Below are 15,573 nucleotides of genomic sequence, written 5' to 3'. Positions count from 1 at the left end.
GAAATGTATGGTCAAGCTTTGTGGCAGCTTTAGTGACTTCCAGTCGCTGAGACTGAAGGCTGAAGATTATAATAGGCCTGTTCGTATGCCATCAGATCTTTATTTTATTTTTACTTAGCACTTTCCACCTCGCACTCTTCTAGCTGGTGTTCAGGCAACAACATTGGCTGGTCTTGTGTCTCTTGGCTAAATCACAATTACGGAGCGTCACTTGTGTCTCAGGAAATAAGACTTCAGTTTACAACCACGGGTTTGGATCGGAGTGGGGGAGAACCAGACATGGGCTAAGTATCTTCCCCCTGGAGATATTTGCCCAGTCCCTGGTGAAGCCGGCATCCAGACATCTGACTGAACCATGGTTAAACAAAAACGTGCTTGGATGTGGTTTCTGCAGAATTTAATCTTGGCTTTTGGCCCTGGTTAGCAGAAGGGGAATGACATCCAGTTAACCTGTGCGCTTGTGTTCATATCTCATAGGAAACTGGAGTCTGTCTTAGGATACTTTCACGTTCTCGCTTTCGGTTCAAGGAGTCAGGGACACAACTTGGGGTCCACACATTTTTTTTAATTTAACCGTTGTTAAATTGGACTCCTGCCGTCAAAACATATGAAACGTCCTCAGTTTGGGTCTGTTCTTCTGTGCATTTGCCTTGCTGTTGATCCATGTCTGTAGTTACTAGAAAATACTTCTACCTCCCTATAAAATTTAGGTCTGTCATTGTATCAAAGAAATCTTAGGCGGTTCAGTTAGTTAATCAAGTAAAATCTGTACAGATTCCCATCAGAATGACATTGGACTTCCGAGCACAGCAGGTACACTCAAAAGAGGCATTCCCTCCTGTTTGGTAGCGAAGAAGAAGAGTTGGATTTATATCCCCCCTTTCTCTCCTGTAAGGAGACTCAAAGAGGCTTACAAACTCCTTCTCCCGCCCCCCCCCAACAAACACCCTGTGAGGTGGGTGGGGCTGAGAGAGCTCCGATGAACTGTGACTATCCCAAGGTCACCCAGCAGGTGTGTGTTGGAGTGCACAAGCTAATCTATTTCATCAGATAATCCTCCATGGCTCAAGTGGCAGAGCGGGGCATCAAACCTGGTTCCCCAGATGAGAGTGCACTTGCTCTTAACTACTACACCATGCTGGCTCTCTCGAAGGAGAAATGCCTCTTCTAAGGAGATATCCACTACCTATATTTTTTTTGTGTGAAGGCTTTTATTTAAAACGATGAACTGTCATAAGACTCTATTGCCAGGTTGTTCAGTGGCACCGTTTAAGCATTTGAGATAACTTCTTGTCAAACCTGATTATTCAACTGAGTGTTCAAGTCCCAAATAGAACAAATAAACAAAACACTACAGTTCAGGCAAGTCCGTTTTTAGCACAGCAGTCTAACACTAAGGTAGACCGTCAAGCTTCCTCACGGTAACTGAAAGATAAGTTCTGCCAAAATCTGTGTGGCTCACCTCCCCGTAAAAATGGTCAGAGGGGAGGTCTCATTAACTTTACGCAACCTTTTGCAAGTGTGCATTTAAACTGCCTGCAACCCGAAGCAGACTGTCGGTTTCTTTCCCAGCCTTCCTTCCTAATTCTCCTCTCGTCCTGTTCCGTTTTGTCTTTGCTCGCCTTGGCTGTCTTCAGTTGATCTTGTAGTTGTTGAAATCCACAAAGGAACCTTTGTCTCAACAAAGGGTCTGTCATTGCTTCTGATTGGTTGCTCGCGTGGAACTTTTCAGCCGAGATCTTTCTGCCAACTTGGCTGCATTTTCTTCTACGGGCAGTTTTTAAGGGTTTGTTAAATCTAGCTAAGAACCGGCAGCCTGGGAAACTCATGTAGGATATCTTCAACCGAGGTTGTTTGTTTGTTTTATTGTCAAGCTTCTAGAGCCTTTGGAGATCAGGCAGGATAGAAGTTCTCAAAATAAAACAAAATGAGTAACTCACACTGCTGTCCTAAGACGCACAGTCTTGTAAAGGGACCAGGAAACAGCTCTGGTTGCTGGCTGCTTCTTACGCTAGAGGAAGGCCATTTGGAGAGTGGTTGGACCCACCACGCTGTGTGCGCACCACTGCTTATTTGAAGGACAGGAAATTGAGCATGAAGTTTGTTCCCCCAGCTGATTTAGATGAACCATTCTTTCTGAATAGGAGCAGCAGTGGCGTAGGAAGTTAAGAGCTCGTGTATCTAATCTGGAGGAACTGCTGCAAAAAGACGGCCTAACAATACTACCCAGGCTACTCCAAAGAAGTTAACATGAAAGTACATAGAGTCTACTCCACCTACATGGAGGAGCAGCAGTGGTGTAGTGGTTAAGAGCAGGTGTACTCTAATCTGGAGGAATTTTGATTCCCCGCTGTGCCGCCTGAGCTGTGGAGGCTTATCTGGGGAATTCAGATTAGCCTGTACACTCCCACACATGCCAGCTAGGTGACCTTGGGCTAGTCACAGCTTCTCAAAGCTCTCTCAGCCCCACCTACCTCACAGGGTGTTTGTTGTGAGGGGGGAAGGGCAAGGAGATTGTAAGCCCCTTTGAGTTTCCTGCAGGAGATAAAAGGGGATATAAATCCAAACAACTCCTCCTCCTCCTCTTCCTCTTCTTCTTCCTCTTCTTCTTCTTCTTCTTCTTCTTCTTCTTCTTCTTCTTCTGAATTGGCAATTTTTGTTGAGCGCAGGGGCGTCGTTCAGTTTCAGCAGAAATGTCCACATCAGATTCTTCTGTTCTAGCCTGAAAGTGAATGTCATTGATTGGTTTATTGATTCCTTGTGGTTCAAGGCTGCTTACGGTGGCAATTTAAAATGTTTTCGGCAAAAACCCCAAATGAAGTGGTCAACCTGAAATCCCTTCCTCCTCCCCCTTAAAAGATGGCTGCCTTTCAACCCCCCTCAAAAGTCCTGGTAAACAAGAAGGCCTTGCAGTGCCTTGGGAAGGGCTTCAAGGAGGGGACTTCCCTCATCTCTTCAGCAACCCCACGCCACAGAGTCAAAGCTACAGTGGAGAAGGCCTTGTCTCTGATTGGCCATCTTAGGTGGTAGCATAGCCCCAGAGATGTCCACCTGAGGACCACCGTCGGTGCACAGAACTGTTGCGGAAGGAGGCAGCCCTTCCAAAACCAAAAAAGTAACAATATTTTTTACTTGTCGAAGGCTTTCACGGCTGAGTCCCATTGGGAAGTGCTGTGTGGTTTCCTGGAAGTAGTGACAGAATTCTAGCAGAGCCTGACGTTTCGCCTACATCTGTGGCTGGCATCTTCAGAGGATCTGACCTTCAGATCCTCTGTAGATGCCAGCCACAGATGCAGGCAAAACGTCAGGAGAGAATGCTGCTAGAACACGGCCATACAGCCTGGAAACCACACAGCACCCCAATATTTTTTACCATTCTCCAGTCCAGTTTTGTTTTTCTTTCCTATTTGTGGGCTTTCAAAGAAGTTTTCCAGGGCCTGTTGAGGCTCAAGGGGAGTTCCAGGTCAGCATGCGATTCATTGATATTCGCCTGTGGTGGCTTTTTCACACACAAACAAGACCTCTCGAGTACAGGAGAAAGTCATTCTTGCAGCAGCGGTGGTGTTAACCAGTTGCAGAAGTTGCCCGGCCGGCAGGAGGGGATCCCTTATCTGGGTGACTCATCGCTTGCAATGAAATCGTCTGCGGATCGTTGCCTAGCGTAGGTGGGAAACGTTCCAGCAAGCAGTGTTAGGGCTAGCCGAATTTCTGCATTTTCAGCTTCGACGTTCTTTCTGATCAAGGAGGAAGCGCGTATTCTGTTATTTTTCCACGAGCAAACTTTTGGGGGGAATCGTGAGGCCAGAAAGGGAGTCCCACCTTGTCTTGATGCATGTTGTGCTTCTCAGATTATCTTCCCGAGCTGTTGTGTTTGGCAACTCTTCCTTGTTACACTTCCAGTCTTGCCGAGGGAGTGAAGTTAGGGCAGACACTGAGCTAATCACTCTTAAATTCCTGTCTGAAGCAGATCAGTGGATTCCCATCGAACGGGGTGTTAGTAATGCCGCCAGTGACCAAAAGTGCCAGGAATTGAGAGGTTTTGCAGAAATGGTCAGTCTTCTTTGGGAGAGGGAGTCTCTAACGCTGAAAAAACTTTCTGGGGGAAAAAGATTGGGGCCGCAGGGAGTATTTTGTGCCCTTTTCTGCAGACCTTGTTCACAGTGGAGAATCTTTCTGGGCTGTAGCGCTGTTCCTGCATTGGATCTTGAAGCACAGATATTTTCTGTTTCAGAAACGGCTTTACTTATTCACATCGGGCTTAGTCTCAGGATCAGCAGTGGCGTAATGGTTAAGAGCAGGTGCATTCTAATCTGGAGGAACCGGGTTTGATTCCTCGCTCTGCTGCTTGAGCTGTGGAGGCTTATCTGGGGAATTCAGATTAGCCTGTGCACTCCCACACACGCCAGCTGGGTGACCTTGGGCTAGTCACAGTTCTTCGGAGCTCTCTCAGCCCCACCTACCTCACAGGGTGTTTGTTGTGAGGGGGGAAGGGCAAGGAGATTGTAAGCCCCTTTGAGTCTCCTACAGAAGAGAAAGGGGGGATATAAATCCAAACTCCTCTTTTTCTTCTTCAATGGCACAGCTTGCGATGGCTTGGAGCACTCAGTCCAGATATCAATTTATGACTATACATACTAAAAACTGTAAATTCAATCAGTAATTCTAACACAGACAATTCCATTCACTAGTAGTAATCAGCCCACATGTTCCTGGAATTTTGCCATATTCCCCAGGAGGTTATAATGTACCGTAACATATCCCCATTTCTAATTGGATGTAAACCAATATCAACTGTTATATGCTGACCGCTGCGCCGCTGTCGTTTTCTGGGATGAGCCATGCAGAATTGTAGACGACCAGCAGCAGACGCCCGTTCAGTTGAATAGGATTGGACAGGGAAACGTCGTTTCAGAAATCCGCTTTGTTTGTGAGGCTGCCGGTTTCGGGATAGTCATCCCCCCCCGATGCAAAGCCACTACAAGCTGGGTCAGGGACTCTTGAGTTCTTTTGGTTTTCTTCTCATTCTTTTTTTTTGGTGGGAAGGCAAGTCCTTTTCGTACAAGGATGAAAAAGACGTTGCCTTCTCGAACAAAAGAGAAAATCGAGATAGCAGCTACGCGCTGGCTGAGATTCCTGCACTGTAGCGTAGGGAGAGGATTTTTTTAAACCGCCATTGGGATCAGAGAAGGATGAACCCTCAGTTCACAGTTCCTGAACAGAGTGAGCTCAGATGTTTGTGCAGGTTTGGGGGGCTCTGGGCAGACAGTACCATGTCTTCCTTTCCACTCTGACTCTCTGAAGAGTGTAAAGACATTTAACTATAAAGACAGTCAACCTTCCATATAAAACATATTCAACATGTCATTGGTGGGTCCATCTCAGTTGAATCCTACATTCTGTTATTGTTGTTATTAACTAGAATGGGTCATTGAAGTGTTTTGAACCTGCGTACAACACGAGACGTGGCCATCACTGGATCAGGCGAAGATCCACCCGTCCAGCAGTCTTTGCCCCAATTCCAGTCACAAATATCAGCTCGTACGCTGCAGAATGAGTTCACTGGTCATTTTCCATTTGCTTTCTGCTAACCCCAGTCTAGATCAGTCCAGACCAGGGGTCTGCAACCTGCCAATTGGCCATGTGGGCAGGGGCTGATGGGAATTGTAGTCCATGAACATCTGGGGAGCCGCAGGTTGCAGACCCCTGGTCCAGACTCTATCCTGGCGGCCCAAAGCCCAGAGAGAGTTAACGGCAGCCAGTCAAAGCAGTCTGGAATTTGGCTGGCGATTGTTTGCGGCGGCATTTAGACCGTGTCCCACTCTCTTCTGCAATAGGGCTTTGTGTAGAATCCTGGCCTCGGAGCCAACCGCTCCTCCGCCTTTGGCTCCTGCGGGCCCTGGCAGTAAACTTCCATCATTCTTTGCCTTCACGCGGACCCGCTAATTAGAGGTTCACCTGCCACCTGGGTGGGATTGCTCCTGGGGCTCTCTGGGACTGGAAAACTCGGTTGGGATAGCTTCCATTTCTTACCCTGCAGAGTTGATGGGCGTCATGTTCAGCCCTGAAGGATAACCACAAGCGGCTGTAGCCCACCTGTTTACACATAGTTAACATAACTCACCTGTACGTCAAGGATACCTGGTTTATTGCAGGCTGCTGCTACTCGATGTCCAGGCTAGCTCAATCTTGCCAGATCTCAAAACCTAAGCAGAGTTGGTCCCATGGTGGAAAAAAGAATCAATTGAAAAAAATAATAAAAATCTGATTTTTTAAAAGTTTAAATGGATTTTTAAAAAAATGTAAATCAGACTTTTAAAATAAAATGCTTTTTTGGGGGAAAAGTCTATCTAAAGATAGTTTAAATAGTTATCCGTTCGGGATACGTTATAGTCCAGTGATGGCGAATCTATGGCACGGGTGCCAGAGGTGGCACTCAGAGCCCTCTCTGTGGGCACGCGTGCACAGAGTCCGTCATGTGATAATAGTGTAATTATTTCAGGGAGATTATTAGAATTAAACCTGAGACCTAGTTTTGGGGAAACAGTGTAGGTAACTCTGTTAAGCGCTGTTAAACCCTACTGATTTTCATGGGAAGAAAGCGTGATCCTTTACCTGGGAGTAAACTTGGTTGCTGGCAATGGGGTTTGCTTCTGAGTAAACCCTGCTAGGGTCGTGATTCACTTGTTTGAAGTGTTGCACAGTTGCTTCAAAGCAAAGCCACCGACTACCACCAAGCTTACTCCCGAGTAACGCATGCCTTGGAGCCAACCGTTTTCTCTATGCTAAAACCTCAGTATTCAGGTTAAATTGCCGTGTTGGCACTTTGCGATAAATAAGTGGGTTTTGGGTTGCCGTTTGGGCACGCGGTCTCGAAAAGGTCCGCCATCACTGTTATAGTCCAAAGGTTATTCATCATGAGATAAGAACTGGTTTTTAATTACATAGCATGAGACTGTATATTCATGCAGTGTTTACATTTTGGGGTAAATGGGTTCCATTCATCCGTTCACAGTATCACGGCCTTCCTGAGGTTTGTGTAAGATTATTCTGGGCAGTTTTCCCAGGGCTTGCTGTTCTCAAAACCAAGAGCTGTTTGGAGCGAAATCGAAACTGCGCAAGGAGCTAAGCACGAGGAGAGAGAGGCAAGCGGTAAAAATGAAAGTGAAACGTTTTGAGCAGAATAGTGCACAAGTCTTGGGATTTTTGCATGTACAGCCGGAGGTTGATCATATTGTTCGCTCCCTGGAAGAGGAAATCTGTAACGGCAGGAGCAGGCAGTAAGAGATTTAAATCCATTTGATGTCAGTCAAATCCACTCTGGTCGGCCCTGGCTCCGACTTGGATGAGAGACCCCCAAGGAAGTCCAGGGCTGCGACACAGAGGCAAGCAATGGCAAACCCATCCTGAACGTCTCTCGCTTTGAAAACCCTATGACATAGGTGTCAAACTCGCGGCCCTCCAGATGTTATGGACTACAGTTCCCATCCTCCCCTGCCAGCATCATGCTGTCAGGGAACTGTAGTCCATAGCATCTGGAGGGCCGCGAGTTTGACACCTGTGCCCTACGAGGTCGCCGTGAATCGGCTTTGGCTTGATAGCACTTCCCACCACTGCTGCATTGCAGCTGCTGCATTTCCACAGAATCATAAGAGTTGGATGAGACCACCAGGGCCATCAAGTCCATTCCCCTGCCATGCAGGAACACACAATCAAAGCACTGTTCATCCAGCCTCTATTTAAAAACCTCCAAAGAAGGAGACTCCCCCACTCTCCGAGGCAGTGAATTCCACTGTCGAAGAGCCCTGACAATCAGAAAGTCCTTCCTAATGTTTAGGTGGAATCTCTTTTCCTGCACCTTGAATCTATGACTCCGTGTCCTAGTCTCTGAGGCAGCAGAAAACAAGCTTGCTCCCTCTTCGACATGGCATCCCTTCAGATATCTGAACATAGCTATTGTGTCCCCCCCTTAACCTTCTCTTCTCCAGACTAAACATCCCCAGCTCCCTCAGTCTCGCTTTGTAGGGCATGGATTCCAGGCCTTTGACCATTTTGGTTGCCCTCCTCTGGGCACAAGTAGCAAATAAACCACGGAATAGTTGAGAGAGGATGTTGAGAACGGAGAGTTTGGAATTGTAATCCTAATGCTAATCTGGAGGAACCGGGTTTGATTCTCCGCTCTGCCGCCTGAGCTGTGGAGGCTTATCTGGGGAATTCAGATTAGCCTGTGCACTCCCACACACGCCAGCTGGGTGACCTTGGGCTAGTCACAGTTCTTCTGAGCTCTCTGAGCCCCACCCACCTCACAGAGTGTTTGTTGTGAGAGGGGAAGGGCAAGGAGATTGTAAGCCCCTTTGAGTCTCCTACAGGAATCCAAACTCCTCCTCCTCCTTCTCCTCCTCCTCTAAGGGAGACATCTTCCGCCCGTGATTAGAGCGCTGGGCCCTTGGCCATAAAGTTCTTTGGGTGATCACCGGCAATTCACATTTTCTCAGCTAGGCTCAGGTGATTGGGAAGGTAAAAGTGAGCATGCCACCCCAGCTCTGTGAAGAAAGGGCGGCCAAAAATGTAAGGGACAGATCCGTGTTCAGACCGTCGTCTTGAGTATGTTCTTCTGAGCTCTCTGAGCCCCACCCATCTCACAGAGTGTTTGTTAGGGAGGGGGGAGGGAAAGGAGATTGTAAGCCCCTGTGAGTCTCCTACAGGAGAGAAAGGGGGGATATAAATCCAAACTCCTCCTCTTCTTCTACATTTTCCAGTGGTCATCCTCTTCTGAAGGAAAGATATTGGAAAGGGAGTAATGGGGATACGGGAGAGCTTATCCTAGCAGAAAGTTCAGAGAACTGGAGGCTGTGGTGGCTGAGAGAGGGTTTTCTTTTTGTACCACAGGTAGGGAGAAGGTGCAGAACACCCGACCAGGCAAAATGGGCTAACCTCCACCTTTCTGTTTCCACCCCCCCTCCCCACAGACCTGTCAAGTGTGCCTGATGCTTTTACCTAACAAATGCAGCTACTGCGCCCATCAGCGAATCCACGCTCACAAATCCCCCTACTGCTGCCCGGAGTGCGGCGCCATTTGTCGGTCGGCTTACTTCCAAACCCACGTCAAAGAGAACTGCCTGCATTACTCGCGCAAAGTCGGCTACAGGTTTGTTCTTAAAAAAACCTTCACCTCCCCCCCCCCCCCCCCCCCCAAGTGTTTAAGGGAACTGGACCTGTAGTGAAGACCCTGGGGGGCTGCTGCCAGCCCGAGTAGACAATTTGGACTGTGACTTAAGAGTCCAATTGGAGCATAAGGCAGCTTTGGGTCTATCAAGCTGGCCTGAATCCAGCTATCTAGTGCATGTTTGTTGACTGATTGATTGATTGATTGTTCATTTATTGGATTTCGTATACCGCCTCATCCCCGAAGGGCTCTAGGCCAGTGGTTCTCAACCTTCCTAATGCCGCGACCCTTTAATACTGTTCCTCATGTTGTGGTGACCCTCAACCCCTAACATTTATCCATTGTACAGATGGAGAATACTGGTGCAGTGGCGTAGGAGGTTAAGAGCTCGTGTATCTAATCTGGAGGAACCGGGTTTGATTCCCCGCTCTGCCACCTGAGCTGTGGAGGCTTATCTGGGGAATTCAGATTAGCCTGTGCACTCCCACACGCGCCAGCTGGGTGACCTTGGGCTAGTCACAGCTTCTCGGAGCTCTCTCAGCCCCACCTACCTCACAGGGTGTTTGTTGTGAGGGGGGGAAGGGCAAGGAGATTGTAAGCCCCTTTGAGTCTCCTGCGGGAGAGAAAGGGGGGATATAAATCCAAACTCTTCTTTTTCTTCTTACGCGACCCCTGTGAAAGGGTCGTTCGACCCCCAGGTTGAGAACCACTACTCTAGGCGGTTCACAATACGAAGTAATGACCAATAAATAGCTTAAAACACAGCTAGAAGACATTTAAAAATCAATATGCAGCATAACAATTCACATGACCGCAGTCTAAAACCCATGTTAATGGCACCCGGTCTAAAGGCTGGGTGGGACTGGCAGCGCCCAAAGATGAAACCAATAAGGGCACTGCCAGAGATGGCAACAACTCAGTCTTACAGGCCCTGCGGAACTCACCCAGGTCCCGCAGGGCCCGAACAGATGAAGGGAGAGCGTTCCACTAGGCAGGGGCCAGAGCCATAAAGGCAGAGGCCAGCCGCATTATTAAAGGGCCAGGGAGCATTGCCACATAATATATACCTATCAGACAAACCCACTTCCAAATTCAGGTCACTTGCCTAGTTAACGTTACACGTTAATTGTTTGCTGATCGCCTTCGTCAGCTGCCGTTACAATAAAGCAAACATTCCAGGCAATGAGAAATATATAAATGTGCTGCTTGGTAGAAGATAGCCTTGACAGTGATCCGGGTGGGGTGGGCGGGGACACTGTGGAGACATCGCCAGCCCCGCTCACGGCACCCCTCCCCCCTCTCTCTCTTTCCAGATGCACTCACTGCGGGGTCGTCTTCATGTCGCAAGCGATGCTGAAGGTGCACATCCACGAGAAACACTGTGAAGTCTTCCACAAGTGTTCGTTTCCGTCCCGACGGCCTTCGCCCGTCTGCGCAACTGCGACGCGCTCATATCACGAAGTCAGTCGCTACAACTTTGGTTGTAGTGAACTTCTACAGCGATATCTCAGTAGCGGGGTCGCCCCCAATAGTTCTGAGCCTGCCTTCCCTTGCCATGGTATGGGGCGGCTTCTACTGTAGCGAGCAAAAGGGGAAGGTACACAACCCACTTCGGTTACATGAGAGATCATATGTCTCATCTGAGGGTTGAACAGGCTGTTTTCCTTAGCGGTAATGATTCCCGGCTGGGAGTGAAATAGTTTTTACTTGTAAGTAGCAATGATAACAATGAAGAGCCGCGTGGCGTAGCGGTTAAGTGCTTGCACTGCCACTCACGCGGTCAGGAGTTCGAGCCCCCTGTGGGTCAGATATCCTGGCAGCTGGCTCATGGTCAACTCAGCCATCCATCCATTTCTTGGTCGGTAAATGAGTACCTAGCTCATAGCTAGGGGGTAAAGAATAGCTGGGGAAAGCAATGGCAAACGACCCCACAAAAGAGGCTTGCTGTAGAGAAAGAGGCTGACTTGCCTATGAAGTCACTGCTCGGACACGACTGAAGGGGAAACTTTACTTTTAACAATGATATATACACACTGTACAATTAGATATAGAAAAAAGCAAAGGTGGTCGGAATCTAGATAAGTGCCGACCTTGTTTGAAAACTTCAAGGCTACTAAGTGGAACAGAGATAAGGACTCTCAATGTAATAATAACAGTAATCACTTGAGCTGTGGAGGCTTATCTGGTGAACCGGATTAGCTTGTACACTCCAACACACGCCAGCTGGGTGACTTTGGGCTAGTCACAGTTCTTCGGAGCTCTGTCATCCCCACCTACCTCACAAGGTGTCTGTTGTGGGGAGAGGAAGGGAAAGGAGCTTGTAAGCTGCCTTGAGTCTCCTTACGGGAGAGAAAGGTGAGGTATAAATACAAACTACTCCTCCTCCTCTACTACTACTTTTCCTCCGTCTTTTCTTCTGTCTCTGGAGACTGATCGTTTGGGGGCGTTTTTGCTGTCATTCCAGGGTGATCTACAAATGTTCTTGCGAGACGGTCTTTAACAAGAAGAGACTTCTGCTGGACCATTTCCAACAGAACGCCAACCGGCTGATGGTGGGAGTCTTCAAGTGTCCGCAGTGCCAGCTGGTATATATGCAGAAACCGCAGCTGATGCAGCACGTCAAGGTTAGTACAGCAAACAAATGATTTGCACAAAAATGGGCTAGCAGTTCAAAGTCTAAATCACGTAACAGTTTACTACGGCAAGTTAACGATGTGAACCACGTCTACTACGGGATGATGATGTTTCTCACGCCCCTGATCCATATGTGTCCAAGTATGAGTCACCAACCAACATTCCTATCAAGTACACAAGATTCTTTAAACTGAAAACCACGAATGAGCAACCATGTTTGCAGTGTCTCAGGGCACACTGTGGATTGCACCCAAACAAGGCCATGCCTGGCTTTCGCAAGCGAACTGAGCTATTTTACGTAATTACATAATTGTGAGTTAAATATGCGAAAAAAATTAATCGCGTTCGCATTCTTATCTCCATATCACTTTGTTTGTTTGTTTGTTTGTTTGTTTGTTTGTTTGTTTGTTTGTTTGTTTGTTTGTTAGAGTGTCCATGGGGTCCCTGAGAACCCTGAGGATCTTGCCAGCTTCCGCCAGAAGGCAGAGGCAGCAGCGAGCAGTAACACCCTCCCGGCCTCAAAAGAGCTGTCGGTTGTCAACAGTACTTCCCAGGCGCCTTTGCCCCTGAAAGACACGAGCCCAGAATCAAAGGCCAAGCAAAAACCCTGCAGTTGGACCTGTCGGGAGTGTTCGCAGTGGATCCCTGACCGAGAAACCTACGTGTCTCATATGAAGAAAAGCCACGGAAAGGTAAGGGTCATGCGAAAACCTTGGTGCCATTGGTTGTTGCGGGTTTTCCAGGCTTTGTGGCCGTGGTCTGGTAGATCTTGTTCGTAACGTTTCGCCTGCATCTGTGGCTGGCACCTTCAGAGGTGTATCACAGAGAGAAGCGTGTTTACCGGTTGAGTCCGGCCGTGAAAGCCTTCAACAACACATGAAGCAGAATACGTTTTTCAGCACATCTGTTGTGCATCTCCACAGCTGAAAAGGAGGAAGGTGTCTGCAGATTCCCAGTAAACATATTTCTGAGTGCCACAAAGTCTTGGCACAGATTCCTGGCCAAGACACGTCAGCACATTTCCCGGATGTCCACAGGGAACCTCTCTCCATACAGGGTCAAGCCGCGCATGGACTTCAAATGTTTCTTTTTCCACTTCGCACAAAGCAGCTCTGCGTGGTCATTTGAAGAACGGCTTTGTCGATCCAAGTCGGTTTCTTCTCTCCTGACCAAAAAGGTGTGTTCCTAGTCTCTGCTCTTGGTGTTTCACTAGTAGCTTTTGTTCCTTTGTTAGAATGTGAAGAGATACCCCTGTCGGCAGTGCGAACGGTCATTCCACGCGTCCAATAGTCTGCGGAGACACACGCGCAACGATCACGACACAGCGAAGAAAGTTTACACCTGCTGGTGAGTGTGTGGGGTTCTTTTACACAAAGCCTGCGTGGTGTAGTGGTTAAGAGTAGGTGGACTCTGATCTGGAGAGCCGGGTTTGCTTCCCCACTCCACCTGAGTGGCAAAGGCTTATCTGGTGAACCAGATGTGTTTCCCCCACTTCTCCATTCCTGCTGGGTGACCTTGGGCTAGTCACAGTTCTCTCAGAATTCTCTGAGCCCCACCTACATCACAAGGTTGACAGAGACAGAAGCCTTTATTGGCATTATGAATTAGTATTAAAAAAAAGAGAGAAATACGTTAAAAATACATTGAGTTAAAAATACATACAAACCCCTATATATATAACATGTAGAGAGACAAATTAACTATGGCTATTTTATAAAAAAAATAACCACGCTTGGCCAGGTAATGTTTCAGAAAGCTTGCAACATTTTCACAAATAAGGTCTCAAGAATCATTGAGTAGAAAATTCATAATAGATGACATATCAATATTTAACGTCTCTATTGGGGATGGATATACATGGAGCGAGGAGAAACATCACAAGGTGTCTGTGGCGGGGAGAGGAAGGGAAGGGGTTTGTAAGCTGCCTTGAGTCTCCTTACAAGAGAGAAAGGGGGTTATAAATCCAAAATCTTCTTCTACTACTCATTCTCCTCCTCCTGGGTCCAGAGAGCTTTGCAATGGATGTATCTGTCGCTGCCTGTTTCAGGATGTCATTTAGAGTCTAGAGCAACATGCTTGCAAAGTTCGTTCTTCGGGTATTGATGATGTATGGAGCAGCCTGTATTTTGAGGAACCGTGGAAAAGTTGTGTGGACCTTGTCAGGCAGCTGGTGTCGTGGTCAGAGTTTCTGGTTCAGAGGGAAGATAAGCAGGCTCTTAGAGGCCTTACGCTCATTAGCTGGTCCTGGGCCATTGCCTAAGTGGACATCTCAGGTGGCTTCCAAGAAGGAGGCAGAATGGCAGGCCTTTGTTCAAGGTGACTTTTATTGCTGCAGACTCATTTAGTCGTCCTGGATCCCTGCTTCGTTTTAACTAATGCAGTTCCCACCGTTTTAACTAATGCAGTGCCCTCATTTCATCTGGCTGTCCCTTCACATAAACCTCTTTAGTTTTCCTGTAGGAGGGAAGTTGTTCTCATCACTGGTAAAGACACAGCAGTCAGTGAGATGGGCCAATGTCACCCTCTGAGATAACAAAGAGCAGAAAGCTAGATGCTGAGCCGCTGACTAGAGAACCTGGAGAACTCTAATCTGGAGAAGCGGGTTTGATTCCCCGCTCTGCCACTTGAGCTGTGGAGGCTTATCTGGTGAACCAGATTAGCCTGTGCACTCCAACACACGGCAGCTGGGTGGCCTTGGGCTAGTCACAGCTCTTCGGAGCTCTCTCAGCCCTACCCACCTCTCAGGGTATTTGTTGTTGGGGAGGGGAGGGAGGGAAAGGAGATTGTAAGCCCCTTTGAGTCTCCTTACAGGAGAGAAAGAGGGGTATAAATCCAAACTCCTCCTCCTTCTTCTTCTTGGCAATAATCCCTGTACAGACACTCAGACTTTTGTAGGGATGTCTGGGCCAGTTGCCAGAAGAACAATTAAAACTGCCATTAAAATCAAAACAACTCAGTTAAAAACACACAAACACCCAGCACTAGAAGGAGGGCCAGTGCTATTATTGGAGGTATTTCAGATAAAACCTTCCACCTGCTGGTAAAAAAACACCCTGGGGAGAGAAGTCCGAAGTTTTGGAATAGAATTTATGAATAATGCCTGATAGTATGGATCAAGATGATATAATGCGCTTCACAATTGCCATATAATGGCAAAAGTGGTTCTCCTCTGGCCCCAGGATAGGAATCCCTTAGACCCTGGAATTAGAATAGGAAGGGATTGAAAAAGTGCAGGAGGAAGGGCAACAAGCGGGATGCTGATTGAGGGACTTGGGAGCACCTTCTCCTATGAGGAGAGGCTGCAGCGTTTGGGACTCTTTAGTTTGGAGAGGAGACGGCTGAGGGGGGATATGATTGAAGTCTATAAAATTATGCATGGGGTAGAAAATGTTGACAGAGAGAACTTTTTCTCTCTTTCTCACAATACTAGAACCAGGGGGCATTCATTGAAAATGCTGGGGGGAAGAATTAGGACTAATAAAAGGAAAACTTACTTCTTCACGCTAACGTGTAGTTGGTGTTTTGGAATATGCTGCCACAGAACGGAGGTGGTGATGGCCACTAACCTGGATAGCTTTAAAAGGGGCTTGGACAGATTTATGGAGGAGAAGCTCTGCATTTACATGGCTCACCGATCTTGATCCTCTTTGATCTGAGACTGTAAATGCCTTAACAGTCCAGGTACTCGGGAGCAACAGCCACAGAAAGCCATTGCTTTCACCTCCTGTATGTGAGCTCCCAAAGGCACTTGGTGGGCCACTGCGAGTAGCAGAGAG

The 15,573-nt window shown here is 47.7% G+C and overlaps 1 protein-coding gene across 1 annotated transcript in view; it reads left to right on the top strand.

The window, feature by feature from the left end:
* Positions 1-15,573, top strand: part of ZNF592 (zinc finger protein 592) — a 33,501-nt gene that overhangs the window by 15,967 nt on the left and 1,961 nt on the right. Inside the window, exons 3-9 of the mRNA XM_048481974.1 lie at positions 8,967-9,145; positions 10,477-10,628; positions 10,900-10,903; positions 11,406-11,450; positions 11,628-11,787; positions 12,226-12,489; positions 13,032-13,144. Coding sequence (XP_048337931.1) covers positions 8,967-9,145; positions 10,477-10,628; positions 10,900-10,903; positions 11,406-11,450; positions 11,628-11,787; positions 12,226-12,489; positions 13,032-13,144 — 917 coding nt within the window. The remainder of the gene's footprint in view (positions 1-8,966; positions 9,146-10,476; positions 10,629-10,899; positions 10,904-11,405; positions 11,451-11,627; positions 11,788-12,225; positions 12,490-13,031; positions 13,145-15,573) is intronic.

The sequence above is a fragment of the Sphaerodactylus townsendi genome, linkage group LG17, assembly GCF_021028975.2.
Source record: "Sphaerodactylus townsendi isolate TG3544 linkage group LG17, MPM_Stown_v2.3, whole genome shotgun sequence".
Lineage (NCBI taxonomy): Eukaryota > Metazoa > Chordata > Lepidosauria > Squamata > Sphaerodactylidae > Sphaerodactylus > Sphaerodactylus townsendi.
Note: the sequence above shows the minus strand (reverse complement) of the source record. Positions and strands in the feature narration are given on the sequence as shown.